Raw genomic sequence first — 22,907 nt, 5'->3', positions numbered from 1 at the left:
ACTTTTCAACCACAAAGTATTTGGTCATATGAGGACACAGGAGGAAATAGATTGAGTCTATGACCTCAGCTATTGTGTTAGACATCTTATACAGGATTAGTTCCAGACAAGTTCCATGGATTTGAACTTTCTCAGTTCTTGGCTAACATTTGTCTTCTTCAGATCTGCCCCTGCCCTGAGTCCTAGGGATCCTGATCTGGTGTAACCTGTGAGTGCCCATCATCTCTTGGCATTGGGGAGGTAACCGGCCTTCCTCTATGAGCTCCTCCTATAGCACCGGCCACTAACATCTTTCCTTCCAGAGTCTCTAAGGGACAGCACTTCCCTCCCCCCCACCCCACCCCCTCCCGGCTGCTTGTGTTGTCAATGACTAATGGCACCCAGTAATGAGGAAGAGAGGGCCATTGGCTAGCACCATGTGAGGATAGGGGATCCAGAATTGGAAGAGAGTCAGTGCCAAAGGCCAACTCTCTCAAATGGCTTGTTTTAGCTCTGGATAAACTCAGACTCTGGCCTGAAGGGATTAGCATAAGGCTCTTCCACTTACTAAGTTCCTTTGGTAATGATTGTGCTTCAGCAGTCAGGCCCTAGCTGGTAGGTGGATTGGGAGTTTGATGACCTTGGTGTCATTGTGTTCTGGCCTGATTATCATAGTCCTAAAGAAGGGTGCCAACCATGTGCAACACAGTCAACCAAGAATTCTTCGTTGTTTTCTTCACAAAAATCTCAGTTCATTTTGCATTTCAGGGAGAGGGAGGGATTTATTAGGTTGTGTGATGATGGCTCATCTACTTGTACCAAATGGGCTAAAAGTGGTAGACAGGAAAAATAGTCCAGAATCGGTCACTTTTTATTAGGCCTTTTGCTTAAGGAATACTTGCTTGTGGAAATTTTGGCTTATTTAATTTGAAAAGTGTAAGATTTCTCCACTCAATGACATGCCTTCAGAAACAATGAATCTTTGTATGAATTGCCCAAGTACTAGGAATAGAAAAAGTCAAAGGGACAGAATTAGAGGTGACAGACATGGGAAGGAGACAATACATTGAAAATAATGGTCCCCGCAATGGCAGGAGGTATGTGCCTTTAGGTCAGCCGTAGAGGGGGAAGGAGTCTTTTGCTCAGAGACTACCTTTTTAATGAGGCTTACTCTAACTATCCTGTTCAATAATAAAACCTGTCCCAACCCACCTTAATGTTCCCTGTTCCTGGTTGTTGTTCTTCTTTTCCTATAGACTTGTCCCCCTTTAATATACTTTATAATTTCCTTATTGATTATGTTTATTTTCTGTGTATTTCTTCATGCTCCTAGCACACAGTAGTAAAATACTTGAGTTTAAATTTATTTTGTATTTTGCTTGTCCTGCCTGTTGTTTGATTTTTTTTTTTTTTCTTCTTTGATTGTTTTTCATCACTCCATTCCCTCCCCCACTTCGTTTGGAATTTAGACACTGTTTCAGTTCTTTCAGTGGTAACCCTTAAAATGACACTTAATATGCACTTAACAGAGTGTGGTACTGGTAAGTCTTACTACCCTTATCTCAGCCAGTGCAAGGTTCCTAAGAAATTTTAATTTTATTCCTTCTTGATTTATATATTAATATTTGTCATACATTTTAATTCAGTCTATATTTGTAAGGCAACAAGACATTATTATTGCTTTATACAGTCAGTATTTAGATTTACTCACCTATTTATGTCCTATTTTGCTCTTTTCGTTCTTTGCACCTCTGACCTTCTATCTGGGGTAGTTTTCCTCCTGCCTGAAGGATCCTTTAGAAATTGGTTTAGTGTGGGTCTGCTATGATCTACTCTTTCAGTTTGTGTTCATCTTTACATTGCTTTCATGATTGAAGTCCCTGGGTATAAAATTATTTGAATGGCAGTTTATTTCATCTCCTTGAATTGTTTCATTGTTTCTGGATTCTGTTGTCAACTGTCAAACTGTCACTTCTTTGAAGATAATCTGTTTTTTTGTTTTTTGTTTTTTTTTTTTAACCTTTGGTCACTTTCTCCTTGTCCTTGTTTTCTATGATGTGTCTAGGTATAGATTTTATTTATTCTGTGACTAACTGGAAATCTTGAATTTGTAGCTAGATGTGTCTGAATATTCTATGAAAATGTTCTATAAAAAAGTTCTCTGCTATTTCCTCAAATATTGCCTTGACCTCACTGTCTTCTTTCCTCCTGGGATCCCAATTAACATACATTAAATCTTCTCATTATTTCATCCAAATCTCTTACCTTGTCCTTTGTTTTCTTCATGTTTTTTTTCATGATGTATTCCAGATAATTTCTTCTGACCTGTATTCATTCTTCTTTACTAATTTTTACTTCAGCTCCCAGAAATTCATCCATTGAGTTTTAAATTGGGGCTATTGTATTTTTTTGTTTCAGTATCCCATGTCTTAGTCTTTTTCTCTTGCCTCTTATTCTGATTCTTGCTCATACGAAGGTGGCGATATCTTTCCAGAGGAGGATTTGCCTTGCCAGGATTGTGGGGAGAGAGCTCATAACTGGGACTGCCCTAATCCAACTTTTTTTTTTAAAGAATTTTTTTTTGTTTGTTTATTTATTTTGAGAGAGAGCATGTGCGAGCAAGCATAAGCAGGGGAGGGGCAGAGAGAGAGAGGGAGACACAGAATCCGAAGCAGGCTCCAGGCTCTGAGCTGTCAGCACAGAGCCTGACATGGGGCTCGAATCCATGAACTGTGAGATCATGACCTGAGCTGAAGTCAGATGCTTAACTGACTGAGCCACCCAGGTGCCCTCATGCCCTAATCCAACTTTAAGATTTGAGATTCTGTGGGCTACCAGATAAGGAAGAGCCACACTCCCAAGTCCATGCAAGGCTAGGTTTGCTTTGGGTTCACCTCCACCCTAGGCCTAGCTTTTCAGCAGAAACCAGAATAGAGTGAGGATTGGTCTTTCAGGTACACTGCAAGGCTTCTCTTCACCCATCCTTTCCTGTGAGGCCATATGAGCCCTATGAGGCGGCTGCTTCTCAGGACTGGTGAGTTGCCCTACAGATAAAAGTAGCTGTGTGAGGCTGAGCTTCCTGCTGTGGGTTCTCTTGTTCTCCTAGATCTTCAACTGGCAAAATTTAATTACCTTATAAGATATTTATACTTTCAAGAAGGGGGGGGGGGAGAGAGAGAGAGAGAGAGAGTGTGTGTGTGTGTATGTGTGTGTGTGTGTGTGTGTGTGTGTGTGTGTGTGTGTGTATATCCAGGTTTTATTTTGTTCTTCTGTAGAAAGGTTGGTCCTGGTTACCTATTTCACCCTTATTAGAAGCAGAACTCTCCCTAATTCTTTCCTGACTTTTAGTTTTGATAGTGAGATGGCACCTTAGTAGTATAGGAGACGTCTCATCTTTTATAGGGGAGGAGTAAAGAGATGCTTGTAACAGATGACCCCCTGAAGAAGTCCCCTCTTGTGCATATGTGCCAGGCACAGTCCTTTATGCCTTCTCTTATCCCCTCAGAACTCTGTGAAGTAGCTGTTATCTCTGTTTTAAAGTTTAAATAAAGTGGATGCACAGAGACTGAATAACTAGCCAAAGGTCATCATGGTGAGGGGCAGATCCAGGATTCAGTCCCAAGTCTTTTGAATTCTGAAGCCCATGCTCTGTTTATGCTGTGATGGCTTTGATTCAAAGAGGAAAAGTTAGTGCATTAAGAGTTAAAGTGACTTCTCCTGAAAGGGACTTTTTCATACTCAAGGGATATTTGCAGCTGGAGTGTTTGTACTTCTTCGTTGCTTGGGCATACTGAAAGGAAGTTGTAAGTTCATTATGCTATTTTAATGTGCAAGGATTCTTGGCTAGTAGAATAATTCTTTCCCTTTGGAAATTTCAGTGGTCACTCAGTGGAGTTGCCTAAAAAATTCATACATTAAAAACATCTTATTCTTTTTTGTGATCTCAACCCATCTGTTTTGTATGGGTGCTAGATACTCTTCATGCTTCATTCCTCATTTTTTTCCTTAAAGGCTGCTATAAAATACAGGCTTTGGTTAAGGGACAGTAAGTAGTTGGGGTGCCTGGGTGGCTCAATTGGTTGAGCGTCCGACTTCAGCTCAGGTCATGATCTCGCAGTCTGTGAGTTCAAGCCCCGCGTCGGGCCCTGTGTTGACAGCTCAGAGCCTGGAGCCTGTTTTGGATTCTGTGTCTCCCTCTCTGCCCTTCTTCTGCTCATGGTCTGTGTCTCTCACTCTCAAAAATGAATAAATGTTAAAAAAAAAAAATTAAAAAAAAAAAGGGACAGTAAATAGTAATTGCATATGTATTGATTTTTAATGGATTGATGAATAGTCATTGGTTATAAAAGGTTTCTAATTTCATGATCTCATCTTAGGTCTATTTACAGATTTAAGCTTGTGCTTAAAATTTAGTCTTCAATCCGGCATTAATTAGGAGCTGTGAAGTTTCTTTGTCTTCTAAGTCTTAATTGAGTTTATTTACTTGTAATTTCATGCAAAAAAGTGATCATATGGATAAAAGAAATCATTTATTTCCATTTGGTTATATCTTATGGTAAACTACTGTTGTGATTGAGGCTCCTATTTAATCTTGTCAGATTACACAAACTGAAATTTGTTTTTTGTAAGCTGTTTAAACATTCAAATAAACAAAAAGCTTGAATTAATTTTGAGTTAATCATTATCACAGCTGATTTTATAAACTTCTAGGCTGAAAAGCTTTCTGAGTTTTAGGAGCTATATTTGGGTCTCTGCCATTACAAGATACTGCTTTTGTAAAATGCCTCAAGTTTACAAGGCCTGTTTTAAATCCTTAAAACAAAGTGTTTAAGAACAGATGTTACCACATGTTAAAAATAAAAAAGTCTGCTTTTTGAGTTTTAATTATGGTAGCATTAGAAGGATTTTGAATTGGCACGCAACATCTCTAGTAAAACAAAAGAATTTATTTTTGAAGAAGTATTTAAAAATTCACATGTCGTATGATTTTACAACTTTTGCCTGCCTTTCAGTAATTGGCATTGACAAATTAAAAGTTTTATTTCTACTGGATAAAGGAAAATCTCCCAGAGATTAAAGAGCTAGAAAGCTAAGTTTAGATGAAGTAAAATATAACTACATAATGTGTCTTGAAGATGACACCCCTGTTTGTGCATCCTAAAATGGGTTTATTTGTCCATTTGTCCATCCAGAAAACATTTATTGAGTTTTTTCTAGCATAATGTCATCCATAGTTCTATATACTAGGGATACAGAGTGGATAAGTGAAAATCCTTGTCCAAAGAACTCGTTTTGTCACCCAACAGATCCTTTATTAAGAGCTGATCTTCAGTTATGTATAACCTTATTTATGTGGATTCGTGTAACCCCTAACTTTCTTCCTTTCAATAATATGTAAGATCAAATAAGGAGATTATTAAAAACACCATTTTCCAACCAATGTGCCATGACTGAAGTACACTGAAGAGATTCTAGTATCTTAGATCTCCTTTTAGACTCCAGATGGCTGTGAAGGTGAGTGAGTGTATGAGTATGCATGCGTATACTCACACACCTATGTGTGGAGACCACAGAAAAGGTACCCCTATTCTAGTATACTTTGGCTACTTCAGTATTCTCCAAACCCCAAAAGGTTGAGAAACATCAGTTACTTGCTTGAGACTTTAAAATTCTGAGCCAGGACTCATGGAATGCTATAGCATAGACCTGACAAGTTTAATGGCTATTTTTTCACTGGATACATTGGACATAAAAGACCTGTAACTCATCCCCTAATTTTGAGTACAACGGACTCCAAACACCAGCCAGAATGCAAGAGGTTGAAAATGCACCAACTTCCATTTCTGGGACAAGATAGTTTAGACTCACTTTTTCTTGCCCCTTTCCTAGAAGTACAACTATCAATGCCTTGGAAATTATTTAAGTGACAGCAATAAAAGGACTCAGAATTGGGAAGAAGGTAAAGTAGCAGTACTTGAGGAATAACCACGTGGTAAATTCACTGGGTTTTCTTTTCTTCCTTCCATTTACTCCTGGACTGGGTGCTAGAGAGACCTACTACCGAGAACAACCAAAAGGCATAGAAAACAGAAGCAAAAACCTGTTTTCTCTAGTCAAAGGACCAGGAAAGGGGAAGGTCTACAGAGACTTAGTGGGACTCCACACCTGGAGCCCGGTGGGCAGTCTAATCTGTCCACAGCCCTAGCAAGAACGCCCCTGGTGGGTGGTCTGATCTGCCAGCAGCATCAAAAGCCCTGTCCGTTTCAGCCCCCATGCCACAACCTAGGCCCCAGTCACCTGATCTGCCTACAACAGCAACAAGAACAAAGGCCAGGCTATACCAGCCTTGGCTCTACAACTGGCCTAGCAGGCAGGCTGATCTGTAGGTGGCTATGGCAGCAGCAGTGGTCATTTGTTTTCCCTCTTCTGACCAGCCCCTCCTTCTCCAAGGTTGCCCAGGGATAGCCAGTGGTCCTGGGAGGCACCTTTTGTCCCTGCAGATGACGTCAGCAGGGACTGACTGGGAAGCACCAGAAAAAGGAAGCAGACCAAAACGGCATTGTAAGGATTCAGAAAACTAAGCAACTGTCATTGGAACTAAAGCCCACAAAAGAACCCAAGAACTTCCATAGTAAACCTAAACAGGGTGACTGCCTGCTAAAATAGAAGATTCTTTGATCAAGAGCCTAATAGAGACCAAAATGTCCGAGATATTTGCTAAGCACCAGGAAAACCACAATTTGAATGAGAAAAGACCTTCAACCGAGGCCAGCACTGACTTGAATCCGATATTGGAATTGTCTCATGGGAGTTTTAATTCAGCTGTCATAAAATTGTTCCAACAGTTGGCTACAGATTTTCTTGAAACAAATGAAAATAAAGATCTCAGCAAAATAGAGCCAGGAGCAGTTCCTAATGAATTGGAATTGGAATGTGAAGGAATGGGATCAAGAATGGCACCATAATTTTTGGCTAAGGAACTGGAAGGAAATGTGGACTTGGCCTTCAACTGGGATCGGGAGAAGGGAGATTAAAAAGCTCAGGAGTTTACTTTCAGACACGTTGAGGGATACGATGGTCCTTTCCTCTTCTTGTCCTCTGTGTTGTGTGCCTTATTGATTAAAAGGAAATCCTACATGAGCCACTGAAAGGTTGATCCACCCTTGGGAAACTGGTTAAAAATTACTAACTATGCATTACTGACTTGCATATTCTTTGTAACATTCAGGGACTTTGGTTTCTTACCTAACTTGAAAAATTCCCCAACTGTTTGAATATTCAATTTTACTATCTTGCCTAAACAGTTTATATCCACTTATTTTATACTCTTTTCTTATTTTTTTCCCTAAAGCAGTTATTTTCCAGATCATCTCCTTTAGACCTAGAAACTGATTACTACAATTATGATTCAAAACCTATTTTCTGCTGCCCTGCACTGAGCTGGGTAATTAGGTATAAATGCTTATTCCTTTGTATGCTTTGCCTTTTTGTTAACTGTTTTTTTGTTAAAAGACCAGAGGTTACATTATTGCCTGCTGAATATGCTTATATTAACAATTGTAAAAAGCAAATTACTTTTGGGAGTATTAATGAATAGACATTTAAATTGCATAGTTAAATCTTTTCCATCCTTTACTGCGCAAACAATTGGATTATCTCCCTTGCTGTAAGAATTTAAACAACAATTTATATGCTGTGTTTGGGTGGGAGAGTGTTCGTTTCAGAAAAAAGTTTGAAATCGGACTATTTCATAGCTATTACAGCTTTGCAATTTGTAGTATTATAAATATTAAAATCTAGATCATCGTGTCCAATAGGTTTTTCAGGGAACACTAATGATAGGTGCAACATGGGTGATGGTTTTCCCACTGCAAGACTTAGCTGCTGACATCTAATGTGGACATGGGGTGCAGATGGGGGGGTATTTCATATGCTGTTGACCAAACTTGACAGAGAAACTTTTATTCCTTCAGGACTCCACAAGATGCCAATGTGGGAAACCCCAATTGAGAGTGTTAGCCAAATACGTTTTTGTTTCTGTGCTACTGCGTAAACTTTGCATAATCCGAATGCAACTAAAATGAATAACAGAGAAAGGAGTGTATCGCCGGCCTTGAGGTTTCTTTCACTAATTTATGTAATTTACATGAGATAATTTCATTTCAGAACTAGATCTAACTTGTTAGGGAGATCCATAAAATGTAGTTGTGAGTGGGAAGAGATTAACAGTACTATGATACAGAAGTATCGCTGGCAAAAGACAAAACAAAACAAAAAACCCTAGTAATGAAGATAGTAATTTCTCGGCCCAAATATTAGTTAATAGCAGGCAACAATACTATTAGAGGAATAAGGTAGCATTTGGAAAACCATGTTAGTGACATGTTAACAGCACACACTTCTTTTATAAATACGATTTACAATATAACTTCATGCTGCCAGACTTCTGTAATTTTTAGTTTCAGTTTATAAAGACTAGACAGTGCACACAGAATTTGACAACTGCGATAATTTTAGTACTAGTTGTAAGTAATTAAGTTCATGAACACTAGTAGAAAGTCAGGAGCAAGTTTCCAAACAGTTGTTTCTCCACTAAATATTTTCATTGGGCCAGTTTCTGATATATAGTCCCACATGTAGAAAAATAGCAAAATGTGATTATGCAGCTCTTAATTTAAAAATGGAAATTATGCTTTTCTTGTGCCAGCCTTGAGAGGAATGGGGAGAATCTTTGTGTTTGTGCCTAGGGCAGAGCCCGCTAAGCACTTGGTCTTTGTGTTTATTTCTATAAGATACTATGTTCTAAAGAGCCTGCCTTTAGCAATTTTATTTTTCTTTCTGGGCTTCTTGTAGTCTTTTGGCAGAGATTCCAGCAGTTCCCTTTGGAGAAATGGGGGGATATGTTCATGTTTTCTGGGACTCTTCTTTGGTCTGTACTCTTAAGGACTCTCATTCACATCAGTGGCTTCAGTTACCTTCTGTTCACTCATGCCTCCTTTAAGGAGTGTGGAGACTGAGAACTTAGATCTTGGAGTTCCATATGTCTTGGTTCCAGTCCTGACTCTACCACTCACTATCTGTCTAGGCCTAGGCAACGTGGCTTGGCCTCAGTTTTCCTAATCTATAAAATGGGGGCCAATAGTTTCTTAGCTGTTATGATAAGTAATGATATATATTACAAATAGAGAATCCATATAAGGTTCTTACCATGCTTGGCAAATGGTATGCTGTAAATGGTAGTTGGTGTTGTCTTCATCATCTGCATGTTGATCCCTTCCTTGAACTTTATATTCCTGTCTAATCGTCCTCTATAGATCTCTGCCTGGATAGTTTGTGGAAATCAGTATTTTGGAAATCAATGTTTTCAAAACACAGCCAGGACGCCTGGGTGGCTCAGTCGGTTAAGCGTCCAACTTTGGCTCAGGTCATGATCTTCCAGCTTGTGAGTTCAAGCCCCCACCTAGGGCTCTGTGCTGACGGCTCAGAGCCTGGAGCCTGCTTCGGATTCTGTCTCGCTCGCTCTCTCTCTGCCCCTCCCCAACTCACACTCTGTCTCTCTCTCTCAAAAATAAACTTAAACAACTCACAGGCCCGTGTCTCCTTTTCAGCTTTGTACTCACTCTTTCTCCTATAGCTCCTCCCTCATTTGATGGTGTCATTATTTACTTAGTAACTGTTGCCAGAAATCTGTAAGTCATTCTTTCAACTGACCCCCAAGCTAATCATTCACTACTCTGTCGATTTAAGTATCTCAGTTGCCTCTAGTGTATTGGTTTAGGTGTTTGTCACCTCAGGCTTGGGCTAATGGGGTAACTTCCTAACTGGCCCGTACTCACCCCCTCAACCTATCTTCTTCTGCCCTCCTTTTTTTTCTAGCCGCTTCTTTCCCTCCAATTTTTCACACCAGTAACACCAGATAGCTTGTAGTATCTAGTACAAACCATGCTTTGACTTGGCTGTAGGCTGTTCTACATGCTACTACTAATCTCTGGAATTTTCCCCTTTCCCTTTTTGGTGTGAAAAAAGTATTCATCTTTCTAAGCCCTCCTAAGTGTCTGTCTCATAGAGGCTTTCTCTGACTGCCTTCCTATCCACAGATAATAAACCCTGGGGTATTACACTATTTTAATACCTTGTTCTATAGCATACTAAGATTATGTGTATGTACCAATAACAATCTGTTAAGATTAGGTGTTTCTTGAGGGCAAAGATTGCTTTATTAATCTTTTATTAAAATAGTCTGTTTGCACTGTGGGGGGGGACAGGGATCTTTCCGTTGGGGGAAAATGAGGTAAATGAATAAGATGTGCAAATATCAATAGAATTTGTTTAATGTCAGTGTTTAGCAACCAATAACCTGAAAGTTCTTTATGCATTTAGCTAAAAAGGCCTAAGTATGTACAACCAAGTCAGATTTCTTACTTTGGGATGTGTTTACTTCTTCATATGTTTTATTTTTTCCTTTTTTTTCCTCCTTTGTTCTTTTTCCTATGTTTCATATCTATTATGAAAGTATTTTTCTTCTGTTAGCAAGTCTCTTGATACATGCTCCATCATATATGAGCTAACAAAGACCAAGAGTCCATGTGCTTCTACCATGGCCTTAACCCCAGCCCTTCAAACACATGCACAAACACACATATCAATCAAGTTTTCCAGAACTTTTGGATTAGCAGGAATTGCTATATGTACTCTGCAGACCTCTCAAAGAAGTGGTGAATATATCCTATGTAGATTCAGACCAGAGAATGGTATGCTATATAAAATCTAAAGATCTCCTAAACTTTTCACTGAACTTTTCACAGGGTTTGACAGAGGTACTAATTATGCCAATATAAGTACTGAATTAGTAAATGTTAGTCTTAACTCTTTGAATTACTCAGCTTTGACAGTTGAGCTAGATTTGTTCTGTTAGCTTATTGGAGATCTACAACCAACTTTTTCAAATAAGCCTCCCCTTTCTATTTTCAAGGAACAATCTGAATTGTACTGAGGTTAATTCCTCTGTCAGCTCTTTAATTGTTAACATTCAAGGCAACAGTTCCTGAGACTTTGATTTTAATAATTTTCCACATCATGTGTGTTTCTTTGGCAGTAGCTATGATTAGGCAAAGTTTCTTCCTTTGGTTTAGTCACTGTAACTAAAGTAATACATAAATACATAAAGCTTGGTATGTATATGTAAGTGTGTGTGTGTTGGAGGATGGAGGGGGGTACCTGAAGTATTAAAGAGAAAAAAAGTGTCAGAACAACATCCCTCTCCTATCACTACCACAAAGCTACAGGAAAATGGGAAAGATTTCTTGATGGGATGATATGTATGAGCTCTTCCTTAGTGGCAATGACTAACGGCATTGAAATAAGAGGAAAAGACCATCATTGTCTTTATTAGCTATTATTTATATATTTGTGTCTATAAAATGTAGTTCATAAGATTTTATTCTTACTGCTAATGTCATTATTATTATTATATTTTCACTTTGTTTCCTTTTTACTCACCCGCCATTTATTTCCCTCAACTAACATCAGAACTGTATAGAAAGTAGTAGGAAGATAGAGACTTAGTAAATGGGTAGAGAAACAGGTAAGTAGAAGTACCATAATTTTTCAGTTTTTTTTTTAACGTTTTTATTTATTTTTGAGACAGAGGGAGACAGAGCATGAAGGGGGGGGGAGGGTCAGAGAGAGAGAGAGGGAGACGCAGAATCCGAAACAGGCTCTGAGCAGTCAGCACAGAGCCTGACGCGGGGCTTGAACTCACGGACCGCAAGATCACGACCTGAGCCGAAGTCGGATGCTTAACCGACTGAGCCACCCAGGCGCCCCAATTTTTCAGTTTTATATACATGGGTAAAATTGTGTGATATAAATGTATCAGTGGCTTGCTCATTCCTAGTTTATTTTTGATACATCATTCGCCAAATATTTATCGAGGGTCCAGTATATACCAGGTACTCATTGAGTTTATATTCTAAATACATTAATAATATATATTATAAATATATATTACATAATATTAATATATATATGCATGTGTGCATATCCACATATGCACACTTACAGATGATATTCATTATTTGCAGTGGTTATGTTCTATAAAGTTGCCACGAACACTGAATGAAGGCTGAACCATTGCCCCTAGGGGAAATACAGGGTTAGGTTCCTGTGAGCCTTTGGTCACATTTTCTTCAACCAAATCAATGCATAACCTGTTTTATGTGTATTTTTGTTTAAAGATCCCTTATTTCATATATATTGTTGATTCATTAACATTGAACACCTGACCAACAGCTCTATAATTCATTCTATGAATGAAGCCTATCTAACACATGTATTTTCTCCTTAAGGCACCTCACAACCTTCTTGCACTTAAGAACACTAGACATTTTGGATTTATTTATTTTTATTTATATGAGTTTTATAAACCAAGCTGTATTGCTCATACAAGAACACAGAAGAAAGGTTGAATTTTAAGAGTGAGAGGATAGGGGCCCCTGGGTAGGTCAGTTGGTTGAGGGTCCAGCTTCGGCTCAGGTCATGAACTATGATTCGTGAGATCAAGCCCTGCATTGGGCTCTAGGCTGACAGCTGGAGCCTGCTTCAGATTCTTTGTCTCACTCGTTCTCTGCCCCTACCCTGCTCATTCCCAGCCTCTCTCTCTCTCTCTCTCTTTCTCTCAAAAATAAAATAAACATTTAAAAAAAAAAAAAAAAACACTAGACAGCCCTTCAGCACTACACTTGAAGGCCATTTTAAAGAATGAAAATTAGCAACAAAAAGCACAAAATGTGAAAAAATGCACTAAATGGCAAAAAGGACACTTGCTTACAGTACGACAGCTGAAACAAGAGGGCAGAGTGTCACCTCATTCACCCTTAGCTAATAACGTCCACATCAGGTGACTCAAATTTTTTGCTTTTAGGCACGTGTTTGCCAAAGACTGAAAGTTCAGTGGGTATTGATTTTGGGTTACAAATAAATGTTAGTAAGTGACTTTGTAAATACTCCACAAATAATGAGGATTGACTGCACGTCAACTGTATGTGTATGCACGTATATATTTACAAATATCATGTGTGTATATATTTTTATATATATGTATATAATATGGATTTGTACTTGGTCTTCACTTACCCCATCCTCCTCTTTCCTTTTGTTAATTGGTTCTTTTTTGTTCATGATTTTCCTGTATCCCTTGTGGTACATTGCACAATTCATTATAAAGTAATGAAGCTTCTAGTCCTGTGATATGCACAGAGAGTTCATCCCATTACAATGAATATAATTCATATTGACTTTATTATGTTTGAGATGCAAACACTGTTTTCTTTTATAGATATCAAGTCACTTAAGATAATTTGTACAGATATGTAAAAAAATTAAGACTTTTGGTTAGCAAGATCTTAAGGTTGTGACTCTGAACTATTAAAAACATTTTTTTAACTGGGAAATGTATGTATGGAGGAGTATGTAAAGTGTGTGTGTATTGGAGAATAATAGTGGAACGAAAACTGATGAATCCATCATCCAGGTTATGAAATAGAATATTATTAGTACCTTTAAAAGCCCTTTGCGTGCCCCTTCCCAATCACAGCCTCCCTCCCCACATAGCCACTATCTGGCTTTTATGTTAATAATTTCTTTTGATTTTCTTTATAGCTTTACCACCTAGGTATGTATGCCTAAAAAGCATATTTTTTAGGCTTTACAAACCGAGTAGGACAGGGCAATATTACCACTATTGTACGAAGACTCTCAGGAGAGAAGCTGAACAGAACCTCTTGTTCACAGTCTGGCTTCAGATACCCTGAGAGCCCCTTCTGGGAAGGTGAATGGCAAGGGTGCAGCTAAATCCCAAGACATGGGGCTCCTCATAGGCAGGACATTAGTGCTGTGGTATGGGGCTGGTTTACTGTTCTACAGGAATAAGGTCAGGAGGCTTGGGCTGCCCTGCATTTTCCTGCTTTTCAGTCCACTGCCTCCAGCTCTCAGGAATATACCAAAGGAGAACACTGCTATGGAGTGAAATGAGCATCTTCTCTCCAGGTAGCTAGCTGAGAAGAGCAGAAATCTTATCAGCCCCTGGCTGGAAGAAACAAAACGGAAGAATGGGCCCAGCACCCCCCCATCCTTCTGTTTTGAGGTTGAAAAGGTGGCAGGGGAAACCTTTGATAGCTCCCAGTCTGGACTAGTTAACCTCTCCTTGACACCCCGCTGTCAGCCAGAGGTCCTGTTTTGTTACCCTCTTGGGGGTTCCTTTTATGTATCTCCTGTGTTGGTTAGACCTCCTCTTTGCCATCACTTGGCGCCCTTTTCGCTGATCTAGTCTCTTGTTTTGGCAAACATACCTTAAAATAATTTCTTCACGAAGTATGCACTGCAGGTAATTTATTGATCTCTTTCATGTCTGAAATCATCCTTATGATTATTGGTTTTTCTGGCTGGATATAGAATTAAAAGTTAGAAATTTCCTTCATGACTTTGAAGGTGTTGCTCTGTCATCTTCTTGCTTTTCATGTTGCCACTGAGAAATCAGAAGCCATTCTGGTTCCTGATCTTGGTGTGTGAACCATATCATACTCCCCTACTAGCAAACCCTTACCTCCACTTCTGAAAATCTGCTCTTAAATTCCACAGGTGGCATGTGCAAAGTATTTGGTGGGTCCTTTAAATCTGGGCAACTCATGATTTAAGTTCTGGGAAATTTTTTTGGATTATTCTTTTGAGTTCTTCCCTCCATTTCTTTTGTTCTTTTTGCTTTACTTTTTGGGGAATTTCCTCAATTTTATCTTCTAGCCCTTCTGTTGAGTTTTAAATTTCTCAAGGTGTTTATTTTTCAAGAGCCCTTTTTATATTTTCTGAAAGTTCTGTTTTTGTTTGATAGTTGTAATATCTTAGGATATTAATAGTAGTTTGAGGTTTTTTATCTTGTTTAGTCTGCTTCCTTTTGGTTGCTCATTCTGTTTGTTTTGAGATTTTGGTCTTCCAAATTAGAGACTATTCTCCAGATGTTTTGGGAGTTTGGTTGTCTACTCATGATTAATACTAGAGCAGTGGTTCTCAATTGGGGCCAGTTTGCCCCCCCCCCCCCAGGGGACATTTGACAGTGTCTGGAGACATTTTTGGATTTCAAAACTGGGTGAAGGGGTGCTACTGAGATTGCTGTTAAGCATCCTGTAATGCAGGGGACATCCTCCTACAAGAAAGAACAGGCCAGGCCAAAATGCCAGTAGTGCTGAGGTTGGAAACCCTGCAGGAGATGAATTGAAAGCTGATTGGGAGCTCTGAATTTGTGGGCAGAGCTTGTTGAGCAGTTCAAGTCATTATCTATAGATCTTTCCTTCTGGGCTGGTCATAAAACGCAACAGAAAATCTTTCTCCTACCTGAAGGATAAAGCTCTAGCTTCTAACATTCCCCCTTGTTAAAGAGAAAGGGGATGGGATTGTCTACATTCAATTTGAGTGATCACTCAATCCCCTTGCTTTCCACTTACTAGTAACCACTTCCTTAACTGCCTTGTGCCCCCCCAGGTTCTCAGACCCTATGTTCTACCCTCTGTAGAGAATGGGCCTCTGATAGGATGGCGGTAGCGCAGTTGCACAGTGGTATGGAGTATGGGTATGGAGGGGATCTACCACTCTACCTGCTGCTTTAGAGATTTCATTTCATTCAAACCTTGTTCTTTTAGCCCCACTCTCTTAACCTCTAGTTCAGGTTTATCTGGTGCTGCCAGTTCAAGAGCTTCTTGAAGAACTTGGAGTGTAAACGAATGGGTTTGGTTTTGAACGTTCCCTCTTTTCTGTTTGTCCTTCAGCTTTCCTGAGTCTGCTAAGTCAGTCACTACTCTATCTGCTTTTTTGCTTCCTCAAATTTGATTATTACTATTATCCCCTCTCCTTTTTCCCAGTCCTTTTTAAAAAATGATAAGCCCTTTGGTATCATTTAAAAGGGGTTTGGGGAGGAAGATAAATTAGATACATTGTGTTAAATCTATCCTATTATCCTGGAAACCAACATACTATATTCTAGCCTGATTTCACTTAATTCTGGTCTCCTTTTTGGATGGATTTACTGTTGCTATCAAAATTGCTCATTTCCTAGACTTAACCTTTTTTCACATAAATGAGAACCAGAGGAGACGACTCTGTCTGCAAAGAGACACAGCTGCATTCTTTTCAAAACTTTAGGCCATGGTATAGCAATATTCACTCGCAACATATTCTGGTTTAATTGACCTTTTACTTAAAAACAGAATTCTGTGAGCCACCACCTGCCTCATGGAACCTTGTGCCACAATCCCTATCAAAATTCACTGCTCTAAAAGAGTTGAATAAAGAATGTCTATTTTATCAAATGTGAAATGCTATCAGTTATCTTATTTCATTTTGATTAACACGCTGGCTAGGATTAGTAGAAACATGAGAAAGGTAGTCATCTATGATGATGGCTTACAACTATCTGTCAATATTTTCCCCCACATACTCAGGAATGAGCTGCACCATAGACTAAATGCAAGGATGAAATTTCAAGCATCAAAGAATTTAGGCCAGATAGATGGCGAGACGTAGGCCTCCTGAACTTTTGCTGTTGCTTAACATATCATTCGCATATAATTAATAAGTATAAAACATTTACTGTATTACACACACTTTATTACACCCTCTTTTTTAAGATGGGAAACCCAGCCAGAGTATTTCATAGCTTGCCTGTCTTTAACCTGTCAACCAAATAAGTGTACTCAGATCCTGCTAAAATTATAAACACTGTATACTCATTTGAATTTTTATCAGTTTCCATTGAATTTCTAGTTGGTGGATTAAATCATAAGAAAAACGTTAGGTATGTTTGTCTTTTTTGTGTACTAAATTTGATTCATCTTTTCTAATTCCCTGGGTGCCACTGAGGGACAGACCCTTGAAATGCTTTACTTTTGACCTGTCTTCAGGTCATTGGTAGTTCATAAGTGAACTCATTTTCCTTCCCTCACATTATAAAATTAGCCTAAAGAATTGAGGATTTGGTTTTTTATTTTTATTCACAGATTTAGACACCTTTCTTGGTTTTTTTTTCCCTCTGTATTCCCCTTTCTTTCTCTTTCTTCATTTTACTGTTACTAAAAGGGTGGAGAGAGAAGCTATGCTTTCTTCTTTACCTTTGTTCAAACAGGAAAAAGTAAAAAAAAAAAAAAAAAAATGACTCTATTGTCCACGAATAATCCCACATACAGATCTTGGAACATTTCCAAAAAGATGTAGTGAATTGAAGCACACAACACAAATGTATATATAAATAGAATCCCAAGGGTTTATGTGTGGACAAAAACCAATTACATTAAGCATTTCCTGAAATTGCTTGCTGTTGTCAGGATAAGTAATCACAAGTAAGACATCCAGATTGAGAATGAAAACGTTTGTGGGAGTCCTGCCTCACTGTTATATTGTCTTCTCTTGGAGGAAAATCTTTGAATATTTTTGAGTGGTTATCAAAAAAGGTCCTCTTTCTTCAGAGTTCTGAAAGGCCCATTATTACTATTTTTTTCCTTCCAGTTGAGCTTTGTTAGACTGCTTGAAGAGAGAGATTTGAGGCTGTGGTGTAATTGATGTTCAGATGATGGCACGGTGAAATCAACTAATTTGTATGATAGAGAAATGTTTCAGTCTGGGTTAGATGACATTCTTTTCCTTGTCTCCTGATTGAGAGAAAGACAAACCTTCTTTGAGGCAAACTGTATCACAGGTGTCCCGGTGTAAGTGACCAATGACGGTGTTTTTTTTTTTTCCTGAGCAGAGAGGGGAATACGCATGTGTATACGTGTATGTGTATTTAATGACCTAAACCACACTCGTTTTCAAATAAGCTATAGTATATTGCTGTTGCCTTCTGTATTATTCAGTAGTCAATCCAAGCATGTACAAATGAATCTTTGGATTATCTTTTGTTCAGATACTTGATAACTATTAATCACAAGGAACTGTGTGTATGTAACAATCATCCCAGTTGATTCAATTGTATGGGCAGTATTGAGAGCCACCAATTTAGGGAGAGAGCTGGATGACTCAAATGACTGGGTCAGTGGCTCTCCTGGTAGAAATTACTTCCTTTCCATTGGCAATTTAGAACAATTCTAATTTGATGTTTAAGGAAGATAGGTTTTTCTGTGACTTCATGTGAGACTGGAGAGGTTGTTGGGACAAAGTCATGCAGGGCTTTCTCTTTGTGAAGTGCCTCTTCAAATCTTTTGACTTGATTCTACTAGGGTGTATTTTCCTATTTGGGAATTATTCATGTGTTTTGGTTCTTAACTAAATATTATGCATTAAAAATACCTTCTTTCTCAGATTTTTTTTAAGCAGAAACATAAGATCAGATTTTCATTTTTAAAACATGACTGCCAGAGCGAATGAGAGAAACCAGCTTTTTAGTAGTCCTGCTAGAAGATGGTAGTAGCTTAAACTAGGGTATGACACATGGAGAGAGGTGGACAGGACTGAGAAAGATTTGAGAGAAATGCCGTAGGACTTGTTAGTGAAGATTAGATAGGCGGTGGGTAAGATGAGAGGGAAGGTGTCAAGGAAGACTTAAGTTTCTGCTTCAAAAGGTGAAAGCTGTGTGCGCTACCACTGTGATTTCTTATTTTGTTTAAGATGTTGATAATATGTATAGAATATTACAAAGATTATTTGCCTTGGGTATAAGAATACTAGTTAAAATTTTAATAAGTCATTTTGAAATTCAGATTTGTGTTCTATTCAGGCTTAGTAACTTCTAATTTATGAATTATTTACCTCATGGATTATAGAAAAATATGTTCAAAATTACATTACTTAAATTTGATCTTAAACTATGGCCATAGTAGACAATGAAACATCAGTAAGATGCTGATGGGAAACAGGGACTGAAAATCACTGAATTAAACTTGGTATTTTTCTTCTTTTTCTTTAAGGGGTCCCTTCAGTGTTGTACGACGATGTATCAACAGAGAAACTGGGCAGCAATTTGCTGTAAAAATTGTTGATGTAGCCAAGTTCACATCAAGTCCAGGGTTAAGTACAGAAGGTAAGAGATGGATTTCAAGTAAGTTATTTGATGTCTGGCTTTATTTCATCTCCAAAATCCATTTATCAACCTAACCTTCATCTGGGGGTGGGGAAGTGGTGGGTATGATATAGTGGGAAGTGGGTGGAGACAGTTTAAATTCCAGTCTAGTTTGTCAATTCTAGAAAATGGTATTTGAAAGATAGCTCGAGTCCTTTACAGTTGTAAAGCCATATAGGATTGCTCTAGGCCTATGCTTTTTCACCATGAAGATCAGCGAAATCTGGATATATGTATATCTCTTTTTTAGGGTCTAATTTTGATTCCTGTGATATGGAACAAGGGATGGGAAGGGAGGGAGGGGAAATAATGGGAAAGATAACGATAATTGCAGATTCAGAAGAAACTAAGAATTCCCTCCAAATCCATAATTTACCACCTTCAGGATTATGGTCTAAATGAACTAATAGACTCCTATATCACATTTGGCTTAAGACACTTAGGGTGTATATGTGAAAATTTGAAAGATCAGTACTGTTAGGACTTGCCAAACTTAAAACTTGGTTTTAAAACCTTGATATGGATAATCATATTTATATGCAAATCTTTTTAAACAGTATGTAAGCATTTTAAGTTTTACACAGTTTAAGTCCTAGTTTTGTGTAGCCACAGTTCCCATGTGCTCATACTTCAGCTGGCACAATTGATTATATTTATTTTTCTAACTAGCCTGTCTTCTAAATTCAGGCTTTTTAACACTCCAGTAAAATACATAGCCTTCTTTAGTCTTTTTTGTTTTATCCCAAGAACAATGCAATTGATAGTTGAAGTTGGAAAAGCTAAGGCAGAGTAGCCTATTTATATTTTTATCCAGTTATCTTAACTTTGGAAAGTAGAATCCCACATACTGTGAGCTCCAAGTTCATCTTTTTCTGTAGATCTTTTTTCAGGATCATTACTTTTAAGTACTTTTTTAACCCTTTGAATTATTATTACCCATGACTGATTATAGAAGATTCTTAGAAGTTGTTACAGGAATCACTGATTTTTTTTTTTTAAGTGCTTTAATCCTTAAAATGTTATGGTAACATTCAGAGGTTTTAGATCTTATGGACTGATACTCTAGAATTGGCTATTATTACTTTTTAATATAAATTATTTTATAAATTTAGCAGAATTTAAGATCTACTTCCAAGCAGGCTTTAATTATATTTCCTAAAACTTACCTGTATTCAAGTTTAATATACTGTATTTGATTTTCTTTACATCAGTTGTCAACCAATAATAAAACCTTCCTGGGTCTTGAGGTAGTTTTGTGTAAACCTAGTTTATTAAACCTATGGATATGTTGAATCTATATTTCCTTTAAATGTTCTGTTACTGTTGATGAACTTAGTAAGAGTCTAGTTTAAAATAACAAGTCTAAATCAGTTACTCAGTATACCAATTTTCTATTGATTTAGCTCATTGTTATACTTAATTCTAAATCTCTTCAGGCTAAAGACATTTTCAGGGAGTCAATTGATTACTTTCTCAGTTGGCTGAGGTTGTTTATTGACAGATTTCTTCAGCAGGGATTTCTGGTGTCATAGAGTCGGACTGCTAGGCTGAACCTCCTTTTTATTGTCACCTAGTTAGGGGAGTCAAATGCCAAACTTAGGGGAGGGGTAGGCATGTAGTCCTTGTCTCTGAGTTTGTCTGGTCTTTACCTAATATATGAGAGCCTGTCACTGAAATTGTAGCTTACTCCTTCATTGTTTTGGCACTGCTTTTGCTATATAAATATCTTCAAGCCCTATTCTGAAGACAAGGGCCAGGTCATTTCATTGATCCTGTATGGTAAGGCCACAAGCTATACATATTAAATGATACCAATTGAATTCTGCATATTATTCATGATTTACCTGGTTTGGATAAGAGTTCAGTGTTATTCAGATGAAAATGTGCAACTTGTCTTTTATATTTATGGTGCCAAAATGTAGTTTTCCTGTCGTCTTTAGCACAGTGACTCACAATGACCAAGAAGCAAATCAAAATTTCATCTCCACTATCCCCCCCACCTGTTTTTCCTTTTTTTCTTTTTTGCAATGGTGTTCCCATATCCTCTTATTGCTCATGTTAACACTATCTTACTTTAAGTTGGATACATTTTATTATATAATATATATATAATAAATATTTATATAAAACCTCTTTGACCAATTTCTCCCTCCCAGTGTCTTTTAACACCTTTGCAGTCACTACAGGCAAAACATCTTATCCCCTTTGCCCTTTCAGTCCATTTACAAACTCTTAGGGTCCAAAAATGACCTCATTCATGGCTAAGTGTAGGAGATGCTATATTAGGGAGAAAACATATTTTGAAGTGAAATTTAACACAACAAAAAGGAATCCATAAATTCAAATAAGAATATCTAGAAAGAGCTGTATTTACTATTATGTTCTGTTATTAATCCTGTCTCTCAAGCAACACGTAATTTAAAATCTATTTGATTTTTTATTTTTCCATTTTATTTTTTTATTTTTGTCTTTATGGTTTATTTGATCTTTGTCATTGCCTCAATATTTTTTCCTGTTTTAGTGAATTTGTATTCAAATACATTATTGAGTAAAATAGGCTTTGTAAAGGGTCACCTGATATCCTAACTTACGCCATTTACTTAGATCATTATAATATAAAGACAGATAAAAGGAGCACCTACTTAAAAAATTACTTATATTTTATTTATTTATTTATTTTGAACAAGGGTGGTGGGCAGGGAGAGAGAGAATCCCGAGCAGGCTCTCCACTGTCAGTGCAGAGCTCGATGCAGGGCTTGAACTAATGAACCATGATGTCATGACCTGAGCCGAAATCAAGAGTTGGCTGCCCAACCGACTGAGCCATCTAGGCGCCCCAGAAGAGCACCTATTTTAAGAGGCTTACAGTTTAATAGTCTTCAACTATTGTTTTTTATAAGAACATGTGATAAATTCTAAATACAGAATTTACAATTTAGCTTTTGAAATAAAATATTGTATGTCGGAGACCTCTTGTGTGTTTTAATGTTTTAAATTCTCATTGCTCCGCTGAAGATGAGATATATTTTAATTATTTGAATATCTGTTTTCTATTTTCCCCGCTAATATCATAATTTTTTTTCCAGTAGGGGTTTTTAATTTACAGGCTATGGGGTATCCAAGAACCCCTTAAATTGTAAGCAGAGTTATATATATGTGTTCATTCTCTTAGGAAGAAAGCCCACAGCTTTTATTAGTTTCGTAAAAAGGCATATTATTCCTAACTGGTTCAGTTTCTTCTTTCATATGTATGAAACAATGAAATCAATTCTTATGAACATGAGGTGAATAACAAGTTTTTATTAAATGAAAGCCTAGTGAATTTATATTAGGATATTACTTCTGATCAGAGGATATTTTCATACTTACATACGCAGCCTCCATTAATGAAATTCCTTGATGAATATCTTAAAACTTTTAATTAATACACATTTTATCTCTTACTCTGTTAACCCACTAATTAAATTTTCCCTTTTTGTTTTAAAAATAGGTATCAAAATTAATTTAGGCAAAGCGTTACAAGGAAATTTTAAGGAAGGTAAGATATATAGAATTGAAACTGAATTGACACTTTTGAGATCTTGAAGGAACTTGATTCTTCATGGTTTAATTTTAAAAGTTCAAAAATGCAGTTTTTATTTTGGAAAAATATTGTCTTCTAGAAAGAATATAGATTGGATTCCAGTTTTTACTTAGTCTCTAAGAATATCTCATTCTAAAAGTCCCAGATAGCAGATGATGTCAGCGAAATTGGAGGAGTAAGGACCTTTGACAATTCTCCTCTCCATAAAAGCAAAGAGAAAACTGGCAAAAATAGAATCAACTTTTTCAG

The 22,907-nt window shown here is 37.5% G+C and overlaps 1 protein-coding gene across 15 annotated transcripts in view; it reads left to right on the top strand.

Annotated features, from left to right (window-relative positions):
• The window catches only part of CASK (calcium/calmodulin dependent serine protein kinase), a 357,939-nt gene that overhangs the window by 48,396 nt on the left and 286,636 nt on the right, over positions 1 to 22,907 (top strand). For 8 of the 15 annotated variants that reach the window (XM_058713429.1, XM_058713437.1, XM_058713434.1 and 5 more), the window contains exon 2: positions 18,924 to 19,036. In XM_058713429.1, coding sequence (XP_058569412.1) covers positions 18,924 to 19,036 — 113 coding nt within the window. Of the gene's footprint in view, positions 1 to 18,923; positions 19,055 to 22,907 lie in introns of all 15 variants that reach the window. The other 7 variants (XM_058713427.1, XM_058713438.1, XM_058713431.1 and 4 more) reach the window with 1 other exon arrangement.

This window comes from Neofelis nebulosa, chromosome X (genome assembly GCF_028018385.1).
Source record: "Neofelis nebulosa isolate mNeoNeb1 chromosome X, mNeoNeb1.pri, whole genome shotgun sequence".
Taxonomy (NCBI): Eukaryota; Metazoa; Chordata; class Mammalia; order Carnivora; family Felidae; genus Neofelis; species Neofelis nebulosa.
Note: the sequence above shows the minus strand (reverse complement) of the source record. Positions and strands in the feature narration are given on the sequence as shown.